Source organism: Podarcis liolepis, assembly GCF_965112155.1.
Source record: "Podarcis liolepis genome assembly, chromosome: 1".
NCBI lineage: Eukaryota > Metazoa > Chordata > Lepidosauria > Squamata > Lacertidae > Podarcis > Podarcis liolepis.
The window spans coordinates 7,287,037-7,312,107 of NC_139554.1; the positions used below are offsets into that span (position 1 = coordinate 7,287,037).

Genomic DNA, 25,071 nt, shown 5'->3' on the forward strand with positions numbered 1-25,071 from the left:
AGCAAGATCTACAGCTATCAAAAACTAGAAAGTGCTCTAAACAACACAAAGTCTTGGGGCAAATTAAATACTAGTTAATTTATCGCGGCATAAGCTTTCATGGGCTCATCAAGCCTGACAAAGTGTGTTTGAGTCTCTGAAAGCTGATGCCACAATAAATTTGATATTCTTTAAGGTGCCACAAGACTCCTTGCTTGCTTTACTGCAAATAAACCACATCTCTCAATACAATGAATGCTCTCCCCCCCCCCCAAGCAAGCTTCTCAGTGAAGCCAAGGAGAAATTTGCATAAGCAACTTGGGATCGATAGGAATTTTTGTTTTTTGTTTTGCTTATTTTAAAGGGAAATGGTTTGCTGATCTCTGCAGGGGAAAGTTACACCTCAAGAACAATTTAGGACTGTTCACTAAATTTTTAAGGGACCAAAGTTGCTGCTGGGCTCAAATTATTTTCCAGAGTCGTTTGGATCATGGGGTTGATATGGATGGTTAAGGCACGCCCATTTAAAATCAAATTTGGGGCAAAAAGGAGAGCAGGGGCTAGAAGAGTAAGTTATTATGGATTTTCTAAATTAGGCTATTCTCTAAAAACAGGTGCGCCAAAAAGGGTTATCCAGAACTGGAGAGCCAACTTCCATGGAACGTGTAGCCATCATAAATCAATCTTAGGCAATATGATAGTTCAAAATGAACTTCCTCTCTACAGACATTAACTGCTCCTGTACTTTCTACCTAGAAATAGTGAGAAAGACATACAAGCATCAGCAGGAAAAGACGTTTAGAGCCAGAAGTTGGAGTTTAGCCAAAGCTTGTTTGGAAGCAGCTAAACAAGAACAGTTGGGGGGGGGGGAGAAACAGATTTCATATTGTTATGATGCTTTCAGAGACAGATGCACACAACATAGGTAAAACTATCATTTACTAAACCAGTCTATGTCTTACAACATGGAGGTATGAAAGCTTTCAATGGCAAAAAATTGTGAAGTCTACCTATGCCCTATATGCCAGCAGTATCACTCCTGTTAGCCACAATGAGACTTCGTTCAACAAAATCTGGATTGATTCAGAAAGAACTTAACTCCTCTGACTTCAGTATTTCTCGTGCTAATCAGCATTGGAGCATGGGTCCGGATTCAATGTGCTCTCAAACACTGACAATCATGGCAGCACAACAGCGATCTTATACACTAGTTTTGCCATTCACGGTAAAGTCTGGGATAATCTAAACTTCAACTAGGAAGTATAGGAACTACGAGAACAGCGAAAAGCAATGCAATTTGGACAACTCTTTGGATATACGGAACACCGGAAAACTTTATGGAAATGAGCATGACAGAGAAGTCAGTGCTTCAGAGCTACTGAACACAGCCTGAGCATTATGGAAACCTGGGAAATCTTCCAACTGTTCCAACATCATTCTCTTTCTCACAAAAATGCAATGAAAACAGGGGTGAATCTTTTGACATTAATGTTACAGTAAATCAGTTCTTCTTGTTTCTCAAAGCGGCCCACTAGCAATCCACCCACTAGGTGCACCTGTCACCGTGCGGAACTAGGTCACAAAAATGGATTCAGAATCACAGGTTGAACTCTCCAATGGATCCTTCTTGAAAGAGTTTGGAGTAGCTTCAATGTAATCCACAACTGTAGTGGGAACAATCTCTAGGTATACATTCACACATGGAAGGAAACCTAATTGTGGGAATATTCTACACCTGAGCAGGGCCTGAGTCATCGCTACTGTGTTTTTTCTGTCCTTGAAGTTGGCAAGCAAGGCAGATTTCAAAACTCTGATTTTATGATATTTTGCCAGTTGGCAAAAGGCCTCTTGATAACAGAGCCTGGGGAGCAGCAGACAGAATAAAGGAGGGGTCTGAGGCACCTATGATAAAAGATCAGGATGGGGTTACAAACCGTGACACAAAAACAGGGTTATCGTCAGAATTTGAGCTACACATTTGTCTTGAGGAATATCAAAGGTGAGGAGCACTCATTTTAAAAAGGCACTAGGACAAAGTGTTTATAAAACAATTGGCCCTATTTCCCAACCTACTGAGTGGGGCAGGCAAGCTACGGAGTATGGCATTTGACAGAAAATGCAGCAGAGTGAGTGAAACCTTTCCAAACAAAAGAAATTGGTGCATCAACTTAAAATGCTGAACTTTTTTATACAGCAAAATTGTATTAAACAGCAGCAGATAAAAACAACATGCCCCATCACCCAGTGGGCAATGAACATCTGAAAATGTTTAAAAGGTTAACTATAAAACAATATTACATCCAAAATATGAACAGGCCAGTTCAAGTATATACACAATATATTAAAATCATATAAATTATATATTTATACAAAGGGCACACACATAGCAAGGGGTTGCTGTGAATTTAACAAAATGGAGATCCAAACTGCCAGAATCACTTCAGATGTGCAATTAATTTTTCCCTGTGGGTTCTTTTTTCATGTCAACATTGAAGAACTAATACCTCTGATACCACAAGTATGGTGGGTGGGTGGGTGGGGGATGGAGAAGCATAAAAATACCCCAAGCAGATGAAAATGCAAATATGGTAAGGGCATTATAGCACATGAAATCCCAGTCAGTTCACAATGAGCACTGAGTTGCCTCCTTTCCCACAACTCCACCCACCCACTTCAAACCAGGAATTTCAAACCACATAGGGGATGAATTAATTCTGGGTATTTAATAGTAACATTTGGTGTTTCTCTGAATCTCAAAATAGAGAAAAGGGGGGTGGGGAGGACAGATGGCAAACTGAAAAGTTAATAAACTGTGTTAAACTATTGCAGGATGTTTGCACATTGGACAGCGTCATAGAAGGAAGCTCAGCAAAACAGCTTATTTTTAATTGCTGATTTCAAAATAGCTACCAAATATTTAACCATCTGTAGGAGGATTCTTGGTGGCTCGCATGTTTAAGACTCAAAGAGTGTCCCAAAACCAGCCATCACATCATGGCCAACGTGTCTTACGTTTTGCAAGAGAGCAGATTGAAACCTTCTTGCTGATGTAGCAAAGCAGCCACTTAAATAACTAGATTTATAACAAGTCAGTTTGCTCACAGGGCCAAGACATGCAAGGGAAACTATATCCAGTGGGAATAAAGCCAAAAAGGCAGAATTAGAAACAGACAGAAAACTGTGAACATGGTGAATGTAACTGCATATATGTAAAAAGTAACACAAATTGCATCAGATACAAAGCTGAAAAGGGCTGATATCATATTGTGCCTTACCACCCCTGGGTTTTCATGAAAGCTGTTTTCATGTTATCACAAATCCCCGTGTTCCCACATTGGTGAAGGAGCCAGTTTTCATTGGCTTCAACCCCTGGTGCTGCAGCAACACCAGAAAATGATGGAGCCATATAGGCAAGACCAGCCTTGGTGGGAAGGGCATGCACAACACGGCACAGCCATATAACAAAGTCATTCAAACACACAGTAAGGGCACAGGATGAAGTCACAGAAAAGTGGCTCTTGCAACACTATGACAATGTATGAAGGGGCTCAAGGTTGGTCACAAATTAACTTAATGTTGATGCGAAATCTATAAAACACAGGGCTGGATGGTAGTACAGTGGCTGTCAGAGAGTTGTGCTGCCTCAGGAAAGTCAGAAGCAAACTAATCTTTTTGCACATAAAAAAAGTGACCTAACACATCTGTTGGACCAGATAACCCGTATCTTAAATCTTCCCACATTATGTTTCACGTGTAATGCTAAATACAGGAAGAACATGCAAGGGTAACTTCTGTGTCAAAAAGACATTAATATGTGAAGTGACAGCGATCTCCAAATTTCAAGTAATTTTGAGTGTTTTTTCTTTCTTTTTGGACAGCTGCATTAACACCACACTGCAGAATTCCATAATATTTTTGTGCTATTGTTTATGAAGCCAACCTTTCGTGTTCACGGCTTGTTTAATGCATGTATCTAGTGAACATTCACCCAGGTTTGCTCACACATTCAGTACATCCTCTTTGAGAATGAACTATTCAAGTTAATTATATTGCAAATTAAAAAGAGAGAGAGAGAGAGAGAGAGAGAAAAGGACAGACAAATTACATTCTGTATGCTCCTTTTAGCTTGAAAAAATATGTGTCTTAAAGGCTTGTCAAAGTTTAGAAGAAAAGCATTTCTGTTAAAAAATCCAAGATTAAAAAATCATTAAGACATTGGTATCTTTTTTTCTTCTTCTGATCAAGGGTACTAAGAAAAAAATATTACAAATATACTACAATTTTACCAAGAAGATGTCATCATGAACATGCTTCTGTTGAGCATGCAATGCCACTGATATCTGTTTGGTTCCAGGTATCAGTGTATCACCACACTCCACATTACTCCCAGCTGGTTTCTCCCCCCAACCCGCCCCCGAAAAGCCCTCATTAATAACAATCCTATAAAAAGGTAAAATCTAGAGTTAGTGGCAAATTCTTTATCTTCACAGTAAATTGTTAACCATGTGAGCTTTTTCGTGGTCATCTGTAAAATGGTGTCGTCAGTCAATTGGACCCTGAAAAATAAGTTTGACACAGTTCTGATCTCCGGACAGCTGGGTAGCGCAGAAAGGGCAGGCGGCATGGAACGCATGAGTACCATGTGGCAGTGGGATCTGGGACCAGTATTTGGCAGACTTCTCCGAGCACACATGCCCACAAGGGGTGAAAGCATATGTTGGCGGACCAGCATCAACATAAAAGCCTGCCTCGCACCCGAGCCAGAGAGGCACGTAGGGACCAATGGTTCTGCACATAGGACACTCACGCTCGTTGGCTTCTGTGTCGCTACGGTGCCCCCAGTTGTGATAGCCATGGACGTGGCCACAGCTGAGGTAAGCCCAGGGCTGTTTCTCTTCCACCACTTCCTTGCGGTTGATGCTGGGAAAGGCCAGCGTGTTCAGCCCCACGGGGCACTGGGGTCTCGCTGCATTGATCTCTTGCCGTAGAGCCTCTATGTGTTTCTGAGTCGGTGTATGAAATAAGCCATCTGCTGTTCTCCACAGGAGTGTGGCTCCACACAGATCAATGAGAGAACCATCTTGCAAGACGTTGGTTTCATTTTCCACCTAAAAGGGCAGACGGAGATGGAGAACGGTTTGACAGCTAATTCATTCTGAAGCGAAGTGGCCCCACCCCATGCAATGCATTTCCCACACACACACCCCTTTTCTGTCAGCCTCTTGTACATCCAATGTAGCGTTCAGCTTCCTTCTGTTCTCCTACATGGATTTTATGTAGAAATGTTGATGCAACAGCCCCTCCTCTACAGCAAGCTGCTACAGATTAAACAAAAAAAGCAAATCCAAATTCCTTTCTGTCCTGGTATCTCCATTTCCTCCTCAACTGTTGTTGTCTTGCTTACTGCTAAATTAGGCAAAAGTAATGGAACTTACAATGCACATGTCACTCAATGTGTCATGTAAACTGATGTAACTGCATAAACAAGAGTAATATCTTTTGACAGATCCTGCAGGATAGCCATGATACTATGTTGTTGTGGCAAGGGTCTTGTGGCCTCTTATAAGTCTAAACACATTTACTGTAACAAAGCCCACTTTGTCAGAGGCATGACATGGCAAGATGGCAAGAGTACAGTGGTACCTCGGGTTAAGAATTTAATTCGTTCTGGAGGTCCGTTTTTAACCTGAAACTGTTCTTAACCTGAGGTACCACTTTAGCTAATGGGGCCTCCTGCTGCAGCCGTGCCACTGCCATGCGATTTCTGTTCTCATCCTGAAGCAAAGTTCTTAACCCGAGGTACTATTTCTGGGTTAGCGGAGTCTGTAACCTGAAGCGTCTGTAACCTGAAGCATCTGTAACCTGAGATATCACTATATGTGCATGCACAGTGAGTCTGGCCACAATTGTACACACTGTGGCCAAAAAGTGCAAGAGATCACCAACAGCCATGTCTTCACACATTCAGCTTATTAGGAGACAAGGCCAGAATTACTTCAAAATTGTCACGTGCTTTGTGTTCAAAACTAAAACTCTTCTGAAACTTTTGTTCTTTTGGCACACAATTCATCAGCAACAAGTTTGGATTTAAATGAAGCAGAAAGGTCATACTGCAGACTCTCACAGTCATGGTCAGAACCATCCATCACAGAAACTGCAGGCTGAGAAGAATGCAAAGCAGCATTTTCTGCCTAGCATTCAGGAGACACTCCATTTTTGGAGCAAGATGGATTTTTCCCCTCCCTTATAAGGCCACAGGATAGGACAAAACATTAAGCCACCATTCAAGTTAACCTGCAACATACCACAAGGCAACCACTGTGAGCCCAGTAAGGCACAATTCCCAGTGGTATGGAAAGACTTGGCTACCATCATGTACACTTTCGTAACATCAAGGTGAGATTACTGCAACATGCTCTATTGGGGCTGCCACTGAGGCTACAAGTAGTACAAAACATCAAGAGTCCTAGCTGGAAGCTGGTGTGAGGGCACCCAACAGAATTATTATCCCAACTTCAGTGGCTTATTAGGTACTTCTACACTTAATTGAAAATGGCAGCACTGAGCTTTAGGCCTAGGATCAGTATATTTTTACTGTAGTTTTACAGTTTGTTAGAAGCTGGCCAGAGTGGCTGGGGCAACCCAGACGGGCAGCATAATAATTATTCAATTATTATTATATCTTAAGGGCTGTTATCTCAATAATTAACGGTGCTACCACACTTTCAAGGATTGCCAGCTAGGTCTGTCTGGCCCCTTTCTCCTGGTGCTAAGACACTTTTATTTAGGAGATCTTTAGGACTAGAGGATTAGTGCTTTGTTTGCTGTATTGTTTCTGTCGCTTTATTCCTTATAAAAAAATTCCTTCCAGTAGCACCTCAAAGACCAACTAAGTTAGTTCTTGGTATGAGCTTTCGTGTGCATGCACACTTCTTCAGATACACTGATGTGTGCATGCACATGAAAGCTCATACCAAGAACTAACTTAGTTAATATGGAGAAATATGGCTAGAAAGTTTTGAAATAAAACCGCTATCATGAACTTCCCAACTTACTAGTTTGCCTCTTTGCTGAGCAGATCTTGTTTCACGCAGAGTATACACATCACCACAAACTGAAATTTCCCGCCAGACTCCCGGTTTTGATTCTTCAGTGAACCCTCCTTTTGGATGCATGACTAGAACGCCATTGGTTGTTAATCCATCCATGTGTCCATCGGGATTCTTCCATTTTGCTGCTTTTTCCTATACAGAAGGCCACAGGAAGAAATAAAAGATAAATTACTCAGCCTTTCCACATTCAAAACTTGTAACGGTATTCAAGGTTGCAACCACAAGCAAGCTAATAAAGGAAGGGTTGCTTCGAATTCTAAACTCAACATTTAGCACAGAACAGCAAAGTAAACATCTGCACACAATTACAACTATTACTAATAGTTTGGCTAAAAAAACAGCTTGCCTCTATATCAGAAGGGACAGAAAGAAAATCGCATTAGTGTTTAAAGTCCTAAACAGCCTAGCCCCAACTATCTGAAAAAACTGCCTCCTTCCCTACTCTCAATCAGCCTTCCATGTTCCATGCCATGGATCTCTTCACAAGTGTACACATCATTTACATATATTGCTACTCTTCCTCCCTTCTTGTTTGATCTATTCCATCTGAGCAGGTTGTACCCTTCAATTTCTACATTCCATTCATGAGTCTCACCACAGCAGCCTACATGTGCCATCCTGTATTAAGAGCTCAAGTTCTTCTTGCTTGTTTCTCTTTTTTTAAAAAAAAAAAAAATAATTTTTATTAACCGGCCAATCAAATCAAATTAAATCACATCACATAAATTCCGAATTCTTCTTGCTTGTTTCTCATACTCTGTGCATTTGTGTAGAGACAACTGAAACCATGAAACACACTGCTGCTGCCTCTATAACACTCAATAAGGAGTCACCTGCCACCACCACCACCACACGTCTCTTCCTTCTCTGGGAAGTAGCAGGAATCGTTCTGTATGCTGTACCTTCTGCTGCCACCTTGATGTGTTCTGAGGTCTGCAACCACTGTTCTTGCTTCTCTGGCCAAGAATCAGTGTCCGAGGTGAGGGCATAGAATCAATTTTGTAGCTCCAGAGACACAGCATGCTCCCGATAGTCCTACTTTTTGTGTCATGTTCCTCCAGAGGATTGTCTCCTGAATTGGGCACTCTTCCTCCTCCCTAGGGGTACTCTGCCTACATCTCTGTTCCAGGACAGTCCACTCTAGTCTAGCAAGAATGTCCTCATGTTACCCGGTGGCTTGAAGTGTGGACAGGTGGGCCTCACGTTGCTGGACCTCTTCTTTCAGCATGGTAACCAAGCTTACAGATAGCAGTTCCAGCACCTCTCAAGCATATGGAAGGCTGGGCCTTTCTGCAATTCCACTAGCATTCCATCACCTCCTCTATCGTCAATTTTGCCCAACTGGGCACTTGATTCCACATTGCAATGAGGAAGCAAAGGGTGAGATTAATCAATCCTACTTCCAGATTTACTATGGTAACATTAGCTCATGATGCAGCACATAGTCTTGCATGGAGAAGTTCCCAAATTGATATTCTGGAATATCCAGTTAAAAAGATCAAGTAGCAAGTGATAGGAAAGATTTTGGACTGAGACACTGCAGAGCTGCTGCCACTCAGAGTAGACTATGCTGGGCTAGATGGAAAATAATCTGACAGTTTCCTATGTACTATGTGTTAATATTAAGAAAAAATAATCTGCAGTTGAATGCCAGCAAACAGCCATCATGTTGTGATAAGAGGGCTGGTTTATGCAACAAGTTATCATGACAGAGAGGCTTGCAGAGAAACTAGGTGTACTTACCCCAAGGAATATGTTTTTAGAAGAGTCAAATCCTGCTGCAAAGATTCTGGCAGTGTATGGTGTGTTCCTATCACAGACAATGCGGCAAGCAAACCTGGAGATGGTGCTTTGGGTGATCTGAGTTTCATCACCATTTTGACTGCCAGAAATTGTATCTGTTACAACAAAATCAATGGGGCTCTCTGTCGATCTGCCAACCTGAAGACATTGAAAACATATTTTAGAGAAATACCTTAGGTGATACTGTTACATTATACATTATGTCTAGAAAGGTTGTTTGCTAAAACACAATAAACTGACTGACTGACTCTTTGGAGAATTATGCAATGTGAGAGCATGTGAAACCTTAAATAAGCAAAATCTATGGGTAACTTGTACATTCAGGTAGATTCAAGTATTATCCACAAATCAACAATTAACGTAAGTAGGCATCTCGCTCTCATTCTAAAACTGTTTTAGTTACATGGGGTACCTTCAAAATTTGAATGGCTTGTAATAAAACCAAGCCCCTCAGAAGATCCGCCCACTCCCCACAAAAATGTATAAAAGCTTTTGTCTGTTTTTAGATTTAAAAGATCCACTCTACAAACCAATGTTAAGTGATCCTGAATTACTTTTAAGACACCCTAGTATACAAATTATAACACAATGGGTTCAATTAATGAATTCCATTAGCAGAAGGCCTTCTCAGTGGGACTTTCCTCCTCCGCTCCTCGCATGGCTCCCCCCAAAATAGTTTCTGGTCTTTTGGGGGGAGAACGACCAGAACAGCATGGTTCATTGGTGGGTGGGGGGGTCACTCTATCTGACAAGCTGAAATTGCTTGCCATGGTAGAACAATATCTTAGCACAAAATGAATTTCTCCTAACGTCTTTTAAAAGGTAAAGGTAAAGGACCCCTGACAGTTAGTCCAGTCGCGAATGACCCTGGCGCTCATCTTGCTTTACTGGCCGAGGGAGCCGACGTTTGTCCACAGACAGTATTTCCAGTTCGTGTGGCCAGCATGACTAAGCTGCTTCTGGCGAAACCAGAGCAGTGCACAGAAATGCTGTTTACCTTCCCGCCAGAGCGGTACCTATTTATCTACTTGCACTTTGATGTGCTTTTGAACTGCTAGGTTAGCAGGAGCAGGGACCGAGCAACAGGAGCTCAACCCATCACGGGGATTCGAACCACCGACCTTTCGATTGGCAAGTCCTAGGCTCTGTGGTTTAGACCACAGCGCCTTTCACTAAATGCTAAGGAGAAAATCATTTCACACAGAGAGGGAGCTATATTGTAGCATGCATACATGCTCATGGCTCCACCTTTCTAGGAAATATTTTAGGAGCACAGAAATGTAAGAAGCTGCCTTATACTGAGTCAGAACATTGCTCAATCTTGCTCAGTACTGTCTACACTAACTGGAAGTGGCTCTCCAGGGTTTCAGGCTGGAGTCCCTTCCAGCCCTGGAGTTACTAGGAACTGAATTTGGGACCTTCTGCACACAGAGTTTGGATCTGATACCCCGATTTATCACTACCCTAAGGAGTCTCAAAGCGGCTAACATTCTCCTTTCCCTTCCCCCCCCCACAACAAACACTCTGTGAGGTGAGTGGGGCTGAGAGACTTCAAAGAAGTGTGACTGGCCCAAGGTCACCCAGCAGCCGCATGTGGAGGAGCGGAGACGCGAACCCGGTTCCCCAGATTACGAGACTACCGCTCTTAACCACTACACCACACTGGCACACACAGGGCAGATGCTCTACCACTGAGCTTAAGCCCTCCCCAAATTTTCTGCTTCATTGGTATTACTTGACTCCTTTTGGCATCAAGATGTCAACGGCTGCACTTGAATGTTTCACTTATTAAAAGAAGAGGTATTAGTGGTGTGTTATGGCATAAAAACTATTACAGATTGCTCAGCTGCAGAAACACTGTGATGGGTGAAAATGAACGTGGCAAGCCCTGAATTTCTGTTACTGCTTTAACTGCAGTAAAAGTAATATATATTTGTCTTGCTCTTGAAGAGACTAATGTTGCTTCTTGGAGCTATGCCATAAACCAGAATTATGAACTTCCTAGACAACAGCAAGGAAATCAACAGATTTTAAGTTGGGTCTCTGTGCATCTAAGATTTGGAAAGAAACATGCAGCAAATTAAATATCAGATTAAATATCTGAATCGCATGGATTCTTTCTTCCAAAAAAGAGAATTCTATTTAAAGCTGTCTTCTAATATTTGACATCGACTACCAAGGTACAGGGTTGTGCTGTTTTGCTGTGTCATTTGAGTTTAGGAAACATTCTAACTGCAAAATTCTGCCGGATTTATTATTTGCTAGAAATATTTGCTGTGGAAGACAGGCTAGAGAAGATAAGCCTTCTTACTTTATTCTACTAAAATGCTAATCAAGCACCTCTGTAGAAAAGATGAAAATATAAGTACAGGTGACTTTCAATTTACGCTGGGATTATGGTCCAGGAATAGCGCATAAAGCCAAAATCGTGTATTGTCAATACACCATTGTTCAATCGTGGGTGGGATTGCCAAAGTTTTTTATTCCTGGGTGCCTGTCCCTTTCCACCCTCTTTTTCTTTTTAAAAAATGCTTGCAGGATTCGGGGGAGGGGGGTAGGTACTGGCTGGCGGCTGTGAGAACAGGGTAGGACTATATGGGCCACTGGCAGATCCAGCAAGTTCTCCTTATGTTCTTAGTTCAACAGTTCAGGAATTACCAGCCTCCCCAGCCCCTCTATGTTTAAAGCCCAACTGTCATAGTCCAACATTTGTAAGATAAATTGCCTAGAAAGCTTCACACATTGTCTGCTATTCAAACTAGCATAACACAACCACTTCACTCCTTGAAGATCTTCAATAACTTTGGCTCAAGTGGGGTGATCAAAGCAAGACCACAGAGTGCTGGAGTAAAGGGAGCCAATGTGGAACATTGTACACGGTGAGTCTTTTAAAAGAGGCCCCACGGAACATGTGCACTCTGTATCCACGGGGCTTCTTTTAAAGGACTCACCCTGTATTTCTCCCTGCCCCAAAACAAATCGCACCCAGCTGAAAATCCTACAGTTTATGAACCGATGAACTGTCAACTAAATAAATATTTTAGAAATATTTATCCCAAACATGAGCCTTGCATTTTCAGTACAAATTGGCATTCTCAGAAAGCCCAGATATATATAAAGGTAAAGGTAAAGGACTCCTGACAGTTAAGTCCAGTCGCAAACGACTCTAGGGTTGTGGCGCTCATCTCGCTTTACTGGCCGAGGGAGCTGATGTTTGTCCGCAGACAGTTTTTCCGGGTCATGTGGCCAGCATGACTAAGCCGCTTCTGGCGAAAACTAGAGCAGTGCATGGAAACGGCGTTTACCTTCCCGCCAGAGCGGTACCTATTTATCTACTTGCACTTTGACGTGCTTTCGAACTGCTAGGTTGGCAGGAACTGGGACTGAGCAACGGGGGCTCACCCCATCGTGGGGATTCGAACCGCCAACCTTCTGATCGGCAAGCCCAAGGCTCAGTGGTTTACACCACAGCACCACCCACGTCCCCTTAGATATGTATAGTATTGCATATTACTAATAAATAAATTAATAAAATTTGTATACTGCCCTTCATCCATAGATCTCCGGATGGTTCACAGCGCAGAAATACAGTATTTTGTGTGGCATAAGATAGTACTGTACACATCATGATTGTGAATGGACCAAGCAGCACCTAATCCCCTAATACTAGGGAATCTAAAGAGAAATGGACCCGCATGGTGGAAGAATAGGACAACACTGGGAGCTCCATGTACAGTGGTGCCTTGCAAGACGAAAAGAATCCGTTCTGTGATTCTCTTCGTCTAGCGGTTTTTTCGTCTTGCGAAGCAAGCCCATTGACGGATTAGTGGATTAGCGCTATTAACGGCTTATCTGCTTATCGGATCAGCTGATAAGCGGCTTAGCGGCTTAGAAAAAGGGGGGGGGAGGAAAAAAAACCAGCAGGAACTCGCAAGACATTGTCGTCTTGCGAAGCAAGCCCATAGGAAATTCGTTTTGCGAAGCACCTCCAAAACGGAAAACTCTTTCGTCTAGTGAGTTTTCCGTCTTGCGAGGCATTCGTCTTGCGGGGCACCACTGTAATATGCTGAGTTTTCCAAAAGACAGGCAGGTTTTTAAATTAACAAACAATATTCTAGTACGCACTGTGCTTTGAAAGCACAAGAGACCTCTCATCGTTGTGAAGCACATAGGGATGTGACAAAAAGTATTTTAACTGAATCTAGGTACATACAGGAACAAAGAAAAACTGATGAACCCACCCACTGTCTAAACACTCCAGAACTACCTCTGCCATGAATGAAAATCTGAAACAATGCCTTTAAGTAATGGCTTTGTTGGTGCTCCTGGAAGAAAACCAACAACCTATTTTTGAGCATCTGTAACTCAGTATATTTACTGCTGAATGAATATGTCATTGGAAAGACCTAGAGAGCATCACTAAATGAAAGTATAAATAATGCAGCCACCACCAGTTCCCACTGGGAGTGCTTTCAAAAGAGCAAGAGTGGGACACAGTCCAGGCTCAAGATTATTATTGAAAGGTCTGTAGAATGCCTTTACACTTTTGCCAACAACAAAAGCCAGTAGTGGATTTTGAAAGCATGACACGCTGAGCAAAAAAAGAGCTGTGACAGTTCAGAGTGAGATGGTGGAAAGCTTTCCAGTGTCAGAAAAACAAGCATGCAAGTAGTTAGTGTGCAGTCACATACGACACACAAAGCACATACTTTGCTGCATGTACTTGTACCAAAGCTTCGCAGTGTGCACTTCTAAAACCAATGTGCAACTTGCCCATGTAGGAACCAGCAGGTAAGACCCTTCCTTCAGAGAGAGCAACATCTGAGAATAAAGCCTGTACTCTAGGACACCATTTCTGTAAGCCATTTCAGGACATCTTCACACAGGAAATAAGCTATAAAAGCCCACAAACAGCTGTTTTTAGGTCATGCAAATGCACTTACCTGAAACATATCTGTATCTTTGTCGTGTGTATATTCCACTACCACCGTCTGGCTTCTTGACAACGTGTAGGATATACTGTGCTGCCCTTTACAACTGATGGCCTGTGGAATAAGACAGTTCCTGCTTTATTTAAGTAACGCCCGATTCAGGGAAAAGCACATCACTTCAACATTTGTAAATGCTGTTACAGCCATTACCGAGTTTCTCCCTATCCTGGCTAATTCGATTTGTTCATGCGGTTTGCAGCAAGTGTGGCTCAGCCGCAACTCTGGATCACAACAAAGAGCATAGCTAAGGGACTTCCCATGCAAGGTGTGACCCCCCCCCATGAGCAAAGCTCTTGCTTATGGACAGAAAATTACAAAGATCTGTCCTTTAAAAAACAAACCAAGCTAGAATCAAGACAAATGAATCTTGGATGCAACCATGCAAGTTTCACTTTTCACACTTTCTCTCTTTTGGGCACACAATTTTTTCAAATGACCCACTTCCATGATCAAAAAAGAAAAACAGCCTGTGAAGCTTTTCTTTACCAGGTCTACCAAATCTAACCCAGATGCCTTGAAGGAGCAGTGACTTTCAAAGGCAGGTACTGTATCTTTTCCAGGCCTATTCTGCTTCTAGAGGGTCTTTAACTAGAGATATCAGGGACCAAACCGAAAAGCATCCATGTACCCAGCGACAGGTGAAAACAGATTTGTGGAATTGGCTAAATACTGGTCAGATATTTTAAAAGCATTTTTAGAACAAAAGGGTATTTTCATCAACTTGCTTGATAGCTGAGCTAATCACAAATGAAATTAACTTTTAAAAAAATTATAAACAAATAACTTGGGATAGCAGTCAGCTATGTTTTATTCAAAGTAAACTTATTGAAATCAATGTTCGTTAAGTTCAATTGGTCTACTATGAGTAAAACTTAACTGACTACCACCCATAGCTTTTAACTATGTTCTGGGAGGAATTTAATGTGATTGTTCAGCCAGGGCAAGCATTATGGCTTACCAGACCGAACTATTTCCCCTTTCTCCTCCCACATGCTGTTGCAGGGATTTTTCCAACGCCCCACCCCCCACAGTGTGTGTGTGGGGGGGGGGAGCCCCATTGCACAAGAGAAAATCTTCTCATAGGACTTCCACTGATGGAACCCATTAGTTGAATCCCACCCTTTTCTCCTTTGGCTTTTATACAGAAATTCCAGGATCATAAAATTAAAGCAACAGTGCCTATGAAAAGCAGAAATGATTTTTGAAAGCAATTTTACTAAGGCAGCTTCTCTGAAGCACAGTTAAATAAAAAGCAGTCAGCTGGCATTCACTGACCAGCCTCTGACACTGAGCTAAGGACCCTCCCATAATAAAGGGGAAAGATGAAGCCACAGTGGTGACAGATATGCTTCAAAAGCTGGAACTTTCCATAAAAGAGAATAGAGTCTGGCGGCCAGTTCACTAGAGATAAATGACCCTAAATTCTGTTCTGTCTCTGTCTGTTTAGATATTTGATTAGAAGTGGAAGAAAGTTGAAAGAATATCAGCCAACACCCAGGGCTTCTCAGCTATTGGATGATAGGGGTCATTTCACTGGTTTTTATTTGTTTGGGTGCACACCTAAGGTGCATACATCTAACAATGTAAAGTACAACTTCAAAAAAACCCCAAATAGTTAAGAGAAACAGACACTTCATACAAAGCACAACAGTCAGAAAACCACAACTGTCTTCTTGTTGAGCACATACATTGTGACAAACCAATTCTGTTGCTGAGTAATATTCTAAATGGCCCCAAGTGGCTATGCAAACAATGAAAGGATTGTTTAGGACTGGAGTTCACACAAGGAACTGTGAAATATTCAAAGACATAGGAGCCAACTCCTAGGCTCTGAGGTCTCTTCAGCCCCCACCCCCATATTTGAGGTGGACCGGGGGGGGGCAAAGTTAATGGGACACTGCCATTCAAATGGTATGTGTTTGCTGTATCTTCTGATGGGTTTTGAAGGGCAGGGCTTACCTGCCCCCCCCATATTTTATTCAAGTTGGCATCCTTGCTCAACGAAAAGTCTTAACATAACATTCTGAGATGCTCCAAGATAGTACCAGAAGCTCCTCTTTCAGGGGTTTCAGAATGTTACTGAATTTGTGTGTGGTACTGAGTAAAAAATGCATCAAAAGTAGAGAACGGTGAGTGCATCTGAACCCTGCCATAGCTTTAAGTTCAATTTTATTTTTATTTTTTAAGGGGTTCTTTCCTCCCTAAGACTGTGCCCTTTTGATTTCTGCTGCAGTAATAAATTGGGAACAATAAAGGGTTACCATCTGCACAGGTCAGAAACAGACTTCACTTTGATGAAGGCTTTACAGATGACTTGGCTTGATAAAGGGTGCAAGGGACTGGGAGACTAGTTAAAAGACCTTTGTGTCTACAGAAGCTACTAGCCCACATGGAAGGGCAAACTGCAACGAGACACCTGCTTATAATTAGAAAAGGGGTCAATGCAGCTTTACCAGGCATCGTAGCCTGATTTACATAGTCAAGGACTCAGGTGGCTTGTTAGGAGTGAACGGCCAAAGTGCCGTAATCATTACAAACTCTGGATCCTAGGCTGAACACGCTTAAGAATAAGGGCAGCACAGCAGAAAACGAGCAGCCCAGTGCTATACACAACTAGAAAACAAAATAAGAGAGTCTGGCACAAAATGCTGCATCGGTAAAACAAATTCATTTTTATTTTTCTAATGCCCCCATCCCATTTAAACTGAGAATTTGGAATCATTAATATGAATGACAATTGTTCAAGCAAATTTGACTCCTTTTCCTCTAGGGAACTAATTGGGGCAGGATATTCCTAATAAGTTATTTTTAGCTCTGCTGCCTAGGGTACTAGAGTGGAATTCTGTCCTCATTAGCTTGTGAAAGGCCATGGCAGACTTCCACACAAATCCAACTCATTCATGAGCTGACATTTAAGACCTGGTGAAAACCTCTCATTTATTCTAAATATCCTATAGCACATTGCTAATGTTCAAACTCCACTTCTTAAATGAATATTTGGTTCTTGTTAAAATAACCACTCACAGATTTACTTTTGTTATTTTCCTAAACCCTTTATATGTCCGTTGGTTCTCTAGACCAACTGAATAGATTTATTGTTAACTATTACTAACAGATGTTGTTCAACTGGTCATTTTGCTTAACAGATAAGAAAGCTGTGGTATTTGGAATCATTCAAAGTGAATTATGAGCAGACCTGTATAACAACTTGAACTAAAAATGGTTGATTTTTGTAACAAAATACAGAACTAATGTAACTAAGAGTATATGGTACCCCATCATGCAGAAAGAAAACTGCTCAATGTTCAACCAAAAAAAGCCAATTAAGTTCACCAAGAATTTTGATACATTATGCATTTATGGCTACAAGATTCCTACTAATCAAAAATCAAGGTCTATGCCCTGTTTTTCTTAGGCCTGATTCTCACTGAGGAGCCACTTCGACCAATGGGGTGGGGGTGGGCACATGCCTGTGTTAGAAACTGGGAATAGAAATGGCTCCTGGAACCTAGGTTACGGAAGCAAAAACAGAATAGCTAGTTACCATTCCCCACCCCCACCCCCGTTCAGCAGCACTTTCTATTTATTCTTTCAAAATGCATGAACTAATTCACTATTCACATCAGTGACACATGGTTAATATCATATTTTCAATAGCAATTCTTAATTGGACACCACAGACATAAATGGGACTCAGCCCCTGCAATGGCAGCCAAAACCCTAAGTCATGAGAATAATGAATATTTTCAAATACCAGCATATGTGTGTGTAGGATGTGTTATGTAAAGTATTGTGCTGGATTTAAACTTAGTTTAAACAGTACTACTTGTATAACAAAAGCAGCCCTTTCACCCTAGCCTTAGTCACACACACGCGGCTTTAGTCACTGAGGTCCCCAATCCATGCACGTTTTACTTGGGAGTCTCCAGTGCCACTGCAGAAGCCTTCCCACTGTTATTGGAGAAGTCTCAGTATCAGCAAGAGATTGCCAGCCCCCCCCACTGCCGCTGCTCCTTTAATCTGATAGTGGCAGGTGGGGTGCATAGTTGTCAACTTACAGATTTGAAAATAAGGGACCAGCAGCCTCGAAAATAAGGGATCAGCAGCCAAAATAAGGGATTTTAGTCAACCAGCAGCCAAACGAAGCCTCAAGTGGTGGTTCCCATAGCGCAGCAACCCGGCGATGGGGAAGCAGCAAGGGAAACCACCGTCACTTCTCCGCTGGGAAGCGCTGAGCAAAGGCGAGTCCCCAGGCAACGTGGCCGATTTGATCGGCACAAGGCATGCAAGCTCCACCACCCCCCGTCGTTCTTAAGACTCCTTGTTGGGTGAGCAACACAGCCAAGCAACACAGTTGGAGTCTCCCTCCTCCCTGGCCGGCAGAGAGGGAGGGAGAGGAGCTGCTTCCTTTGAAACCCGGGAAATTTAAGGGACATCATCAATACGGGACAGCAGCGGGACACGGCGCTGGGATAAGGGACTGTCCCGCCAAATAAGAGACACTTGACAGCTATGGTGGGGTGCCCATGAGGTGCCACTCCATTGGGGTTCCACCACCTAAGTGTGCAGTGTGCCTTATGGTTGGGCTGGCCCTGGCATTATCAAGTCTAGTCCCCTTGCTAAACAGCAGTCATTGGAAATGGGAGGGCGGTGAAATGGACAGACGAGGGATGTCACCATCTGTCTTTGGACTGTCACCACTTTATATGTAGAGAAGACTGTTACTTTGTTAAACACACCCCAGATGAAAATTAATTGGCCAGAATTACTGCTTCTATGTTGTAAGACAACAGTAAATCTGGGAAGTGAAATTGATCTGTATTGCCAATAAAGCCATTAAGTGTAATTTTCTGGTAACCTTTAGCAAAAGAGAACATTGCCATGGAAACCTCATGAGCTTTGAGTGCCGAGAAGGAAGCCCATCTGAAGCAGAATATTAGAAACCATTTTTAAAAGAATTCCCACATGTTTTTAACCACACACCTGGCCATCTTCAGTGTTTTTTCTTGCAAGATAAGGTCTTTTAAAAAATAACTCAGCTAAGCATGTGCATTTTGGAAGCGCTTAAAACACTTTGAATCCCACTGAGAATTTAATGCTGCAGAACATAAAGGTGAAAAATATTTTTTAAAGTAGGACTAAGTCAAAACTACTTGTGATGGGATGATGAGCTGCTTGTGCGTAAAATGCAAGTCCCTCAGAGTTTGATCAGGTTTTCAAACCTCTGCCTGTGACGGAGCCCCTCCGGCATGGCTGCGTCAATCGCTAGTAGAATCCGAAAGTGGTTGTTTTCGGAAACGTTTCCAACATAAGAGCTCTTTCACGGAAACACGTCTTCTGGACTCTCTGCGTGACAGTTTCCGGCGAGGAGTGAGTGTCCCTATAGGAGGTCCTGAAACCTCTCCACTGTTTTCGCTGGAAACGTCTCTGAGCCATCCCTCCGACTCACTTTCCCTGGAAGTTCCTGCTCGCCCCCTACTGGTTCCCTCTTCAGCTGCTACGTCTCTTTCAACCTCAGGGAGCCTTTGCACCTCCTGTCCTTCCGATGGCAGTTCCCTGACATCCACCTCCCCTCCAGGGCCCCCTTCACCCCCTCCCGTCTCCTCCCCTCCGGGCTGGGAGGAAGTAAAACCCCTGAAAGAACCTTCATCATCGTCCGAAGTTTCGAACACTTCCCTCCACCTGCTACTGTCCCTCGTCTCTCGATACTCCTCGTCATCGGAGTCTATTCCCTCTTCCAAATCCGACTCCGCGAATCCTTCCATTTCCTGTTCCTCGTCGGTGGTGCCAAAGTACTCCCTCCTAAACCTTTCTACCGGCTGTGGTTTCCTAGGGAATCTTCGGTGGAACGTTTCTGTTAAAACCTCGTCATTGACCTCCCCTGCAGTCACCCAGGTGTTTTCCGACTCCGGTTCCCCTTCCCACGCCACCAAATACTCTACCTGATTTCCCTTCCACCTGGAATCGAGAATTTCCGCTACATGGTTGCTGCGTTCCCTTTCTTCCAAGGCTGGTCCCCTGGCGTGCTCCCCTGCACGCCCCCCCCTGTATGGTGACAGTAACGACCTGTGGAACACTGGGTGCAATTTCATGTGGTTGGGTAACCGGAGTTTGAAAGCCACTGGGTTGACCTGCTGAATGACCTCGAAGGGTCCCAATCTTTTGGGCCTCAATTTCTTACAGCCCCCTTTGAACGGCAACCCTTGGGTTGACAGCCACACCTGATCGCCCACCCTTATGGTTTCACCTTCCCTCCTGTTCTTGTCTGCCTGCTTCTTATATTGTGCCTTGGCCCTTTCTAAGTTGAGCTGGAGCTGCTGATGGATCGCTTCCATCTCTTCTACAAAATGCTCGGCCGCTGGGACGCTCCATCTCTCCCCTCCCTCCCCTGGAAAAGCCCTGGGGTGACACCCGTAATTAGCCAAAAAGGGGCTCATCCCTGTGGACACATTCTCCGCATTATTGTAGGCAAATTCTGCCAGCGCCAACTTTTCGGCCCAATCGTTCTCTCTGTCATTGACATAACACCTCAGATATTGTTGGAGTATGCCATTTGCTCTTTCCGCCTGCCCGTTGGTTTCTGGGTGCCGGGCAGTCGAAAAATTGACTTCCACATGCAGCAAGCTCATGAGCTTCCTCCAGAACCTGGAAGTAAATTGTTTGCCGCGGTCTGAGATCACCCTCAAGGGGGCGCCGTGCAACCTAAAGATGTGTTCTACAAACAACTTCGCTGTTTCTTCCGCTGTGACTGCATGTGAGCATGCCACAAAGTGGCACATCTTAGTTAACAGGTCTACTACTACCATGATGGCTGTTTTCCCCTTGGATTTCGGCAGATCCGTCATAAAATCTATTGATACCGCTTCCCAAGGCCGTTCTGGTGTGGGTAATGGTTCTAATAACCCTGCCGGTGCCCTTCTTTCCCCTTTGGCTCGCTGACATTGGTCACACCCTCTTACATACTCCTTTACATCTTCCCTCACCTTGGGCCACCAAAATTCCCGGGTCACCAACCACATGGTCTTGTGTTGCCCAAAATGTCCCGCCGTGGGGCTATCGTGCAACTGCTTGAGTATTCTTCCCCTCAATTCACCTTCGGGTATATACAGTGCCCCTTTGTAATACAATGCCCCATTTCTTTCCTCAAAACCTCCGGGGCTCTCGCCCTCCCCCCTGAGACCTCTGAGCTTATCCTGGGCATATTCATCATTTTCCGTTTCCTGTACCAGTTCACGTTGCCCCACCATCACCGCCCCACACACCCAGCGGTCCTCAGGGATGACATGTCTCTCTTCGATTGCCCCCTCCCCCTCCAAATACTCTGGTTTGCGTGAGAGGGCATCCGCCCTGACGTTTTCTGGGCCTGGCACATAACAAATTTCAAAGTGGAATTTGGAAAATTCCTGGGCCCATCTGACTTGTCGTTGGTTGAGTACTCGAGCTGTTCTCCAATACTCTAAATTCTTGTGGTCGGTGCACACTTGCACCTTGTGTTGTGCCCCAATCAATAAATGTCTCCACCTCCGGAACGCTTCGTGGATGGCGAGTAGTTCCCTGTCATACACCGTGTAGTTCCTCTCGGATTTATTCAGCTTCCTCGAGAAGAAGGCACAAGGTCTCCACTCCAACGTACTCCTCCCGGGTTGAAGAAGTACTGCTCCGATAGCCCGGTCGGACGCATCGGTTTCCACTCTCATGGGTTTTCGTAAGTCCACATGCAGAAGTTGTTCTTCCGAGGCGAAAGCCCTTTTTAGTTCTTCAAATGCTCGCTCCGCCTCCGCCGTCCAAACAAACTTCTTCTTGCTGCTGAGGCAGTCGGTGATGGGCGCCGTCAAATGTGCAAAGTTCTTGATGAACTTCCTATAAAAGTTCCCAAACCCCAGGAATCTTTGCACATCCTTCTTGGTCTTCGGTGTCTTCCATTCCAGTACCGCTTGGACCTTGCCTGGGTCCATGGCCAATCCCTTGTCTGACAAGCGGTACCCCAGGAATTCCACCTCCTTGGTATGAAACTGGCACTTCTCCAGTTTCACCCACAGCTGGTTGGCTTGCAGCTTGCCCAACACTTCTCGAACGTCCTTCACGTGCTGCTCCTCATCCTCCGAATACACCAACACGTCGTCTAAAAAGGCCACACAATTCTTGTAGAGCAAAGGTCCCAGGACGTGGTTCATAAAAGCTTGAAAGCACGCCGAGCCTGCTTGTAGACCGAAGGGCATAACGAGGTATTCAAAGGCCCCCAAAGGGGTGAACATGGTGGTCTTCCATTCATCCCCCTTCCTTATGCGTATCAGATTGTACGCCCCCCGCAGGTCCAGCTTTGTAAAAATTTTCCCCTTCCTCACCCGGGTCAAAAGGTCATCAATTCGGGGCATCGGAAAAGCCAGGGGTTCCGACACGGCATTGAGGGCCCTAAAGTCCACAACCAATCTCGGCTTATCGGTGTTTTTTTTGTCCACAAAAAACACTGGGCTGCCCCCCACCGCTCGTGACTCTCTGATGAAACCTCGCTTCAGGTTCTTGTCAATGAACTCCCTCAACTCCTGCATCTCCCTGTCAGACATGGCGTACAGCTTGCCCACTGGGAGTTGAGCCCCAGGGAGTAGGTTGATTTGACAGTCAAAGGGTCTATGCGGCGGCAGCTTGTCTGCTTCCCTTTCGCTGAATACGTTGCTCAGATCTGCGTATTGTGGGGGCACTTTCCCTTTATCCATTACTTCCATCCCGGCTAGGGTGACGCCAGCTCCTCCCGGAACCTTCCCCTGCTTGCAGTGTTCTAGGCAATACGCTGACCCAAATGAGACCACCCTCTGATGCCAGCCCACTAGCGGGTCATGTAGCGCCAGCCAGCTCATCCCCAAAATGATGGGCGCTCCTCCCAAGGTGGCCACATTAAATGCTATTGGTTCAGTGTGCCTTGCCACCCTCATTATCATTGGGACAGTCTGTTGGCTAACTTCTCCTCCCAACAGCTCTCTGCCGTCAATCGTGGTCACCTGCAAGGGGTTACTTAAAGGGATGGTCTGTATCTGGTGCTCAGCTGCAAACTCCTTACTCATAAAATTACAGGAGCTGCCTGAATCCAAAAGCGCCTTGACCTGTAGTGGGTGTCCATTTTGCAGCTCTAGTGACACTTCTATCACTAAAGCAGGTCTGGGTGGTTCTGGCGTGGGCACTTTCACTGCTCTTTGGCCTGGCTGCTGTGCCCCAACGGTGGCAGCCAGGCGTTGGCTTTTACTTGCTCCTTGCTTTCTTCCTCCCTCTCCCCAACAGCTCCTGCCATCCCTTGCCATTCCTTTCTTTGTGGGCAGACTCTGGCAAAGTGCCCTGGCTGTTGGCAGAGATAACATTTCTTGGCGCTCTTTCCCTCCTTCTTCCGCCCTTCACTGGGATTTGAAACTGCGCGCGCCCGCGCTGTTCCAACTTCCATCGGCTCTGCCGGCGGGAAAGGTGGCTCTGGAATGTCTGGAATGCGCAGTTCCCTCCAACGTTCTCCTTTCCCTTCCCGCCTTTCCAAAGCCCTCGCTTCCTGGCGCGCTCCTATGGCCAGCGCTGATTTGGTCAGCTGATCCATAGACTCGGCCCTTGGCCCCCGGGACAATTCATCTTTAACGGCCGAAGAAAGCCCCTCTTCGAAAAGCATCTGGATGGGTTCCGCCGATAGGTCCCACCCCAATTTGTGAATCAACATAGGAAACTCAGTCCAGTACTCACGGACAGATCGGCTCCCCTGTTTGCAAGCCATTAACTGCCTTCGCACCACTCCCTGCTCAATGTCGCTGGAAAACATCAGGACCATGGCACGAAAAAACTTCCTCGTGTCCTTTAGGATCTCATTATTCACTGCCATCAGGGGTCGAACCCAATCCTTCGCCCCCCCTTCGAGATGGCCAATTACAAAAGCCACTCGCGATTCCTCGTCGGGGAAGTCATCATACTGCAGGTTGAGAGCGTATTGCATCTCAGTTCTAAAGGCATGATAGTTTCTGGGATCCCCCCCGAATTTCTGCACCAATCCTGGCACCTTTCTGGCGATCGAGGTGGTTTTCTCCTTTCCCTTTTCTGCATCCTGAGCCCTCCTCTCCTCAAGCCTCGCCGTTTGCATGGCAAGCTGGATCTCCAACGCCCTGTACCTTTCTTCCAGGCTTGGACCTCCTCCAGCTGCTCCTGCTCCTCCGGTTCCGGCTGGGTCGCTCATGATGCCGCTGCTTGCACAAGCTGGCTTTCAGGGACTTTCGGATTGCTGTGATGGGATGATGAGCTGCTTGTGCGTAAAATGCAAGTCCCTCAGAGTTTGATCAGGTTTTCAAACCTCTGCCTGTGACGGAGCCCCTCCGGCATGGCTGCGTCAATCGCTAGTAGAATCCGAAAGTGGTTGTTTTCGGAAACGTTTCCAACATAAGAGCTCTTTCACGGAAACACGTCTTCTGGACTCTCTGCGTGACAGTTTCCGGCGAGGAGTGAGTGTCCCTATAGGAGGTCCTGAAACCTCTCCACTGTTTTCGCTGGAAACGTCTCTGAGCCATCCCTCCGACTCACTTTCCCTGGAAGTTCCTGCTCGCCCCCTACTGGTTCCCTCTTCAGCTGCTACGTCTCTTTCAACCTCAGGGAGCCTTTGCACCTCCTGTCCTTCCGATGGCAGTTCCCTGACACTACTCATTATTTTAAAAAACATTTTGGCAGTGCCTTCACCCCCACCCCACAAAATCTCCCTCCTTTGAGAGTTTTTCTGTACTTCTGGTGAAAATGCCCATATACATTTAAATTGCTCTCACCTGCTCACAACAGCACAGCCAAATTTATTTACTAGTTATGTGGTGTGTATGAATTTGTGGTTGGAAATGGGAGAGAGCCCATCCATTACAATGATATTCATATTAATTCCAAATTGCATTTTTATTTTCAATTGAGAAAAGAGAGTCTGAGAGCACACTTTAGGGTGTGCTCAATTTCTACATATAGGAAGTTTGATTTTTATGTACAATTCTCCACCAGTCTGAACTGTACTTGTCCCCAACCTCCAACATTGCTGAAGTACACCATGCAGTTGTTCTGAACAGGTAAAGTGGCTTGCCCCTTTGGAAGGGCTGCACAGAAAACTTCAAAGGAAATAATTTATAAAATTTATACTTTACTTGCACATAAATGTCTGACTTAAATCCAGAGAAGACTGATCAATTATTCCA

The 25,071-nt window shown here is 44.5% G+C and overlaps 1 protein-coding gene across 1 annotated transcript in view; it reads right to left on the bottom strand.

Moving 5' to 3' along the window:
- Positions 1 to 247: 247 nt before the first annotated feature.
- Positions 248 to 25,071, bottom strand: part of PELI2 (pellino E3 ubiquitin protein ligase family member 2) — an 82,093-nt gene continuing 57,269 nt past the window's right edge. Inside the window, exons 3-6 of the mRNA XM_083515579.1 lie at positions 13,838 to 13,939; positions 8,835 to 9,032; positions 7,035 to 7,223; positions 248 to 5,087 (exon numbers count right to left, since the gene is read on the bottom strand). Coding sequence (XP_083371705.1) covers positions 4,521 to 5,087; positions 7,035 to 7,223; positions 8,835 to 9,032; positions 13,838 to 13,939 — 1,056 coding nt within the window. The 3' untranslated portion in view covers positions 248 to 4,520. The remainder of the gene's footprint in view (positions 5,088 to 7,034; positions 7,224 to 8,834; positions 9,033 to 13,837; positions 13,940 to 25,071) is intronic.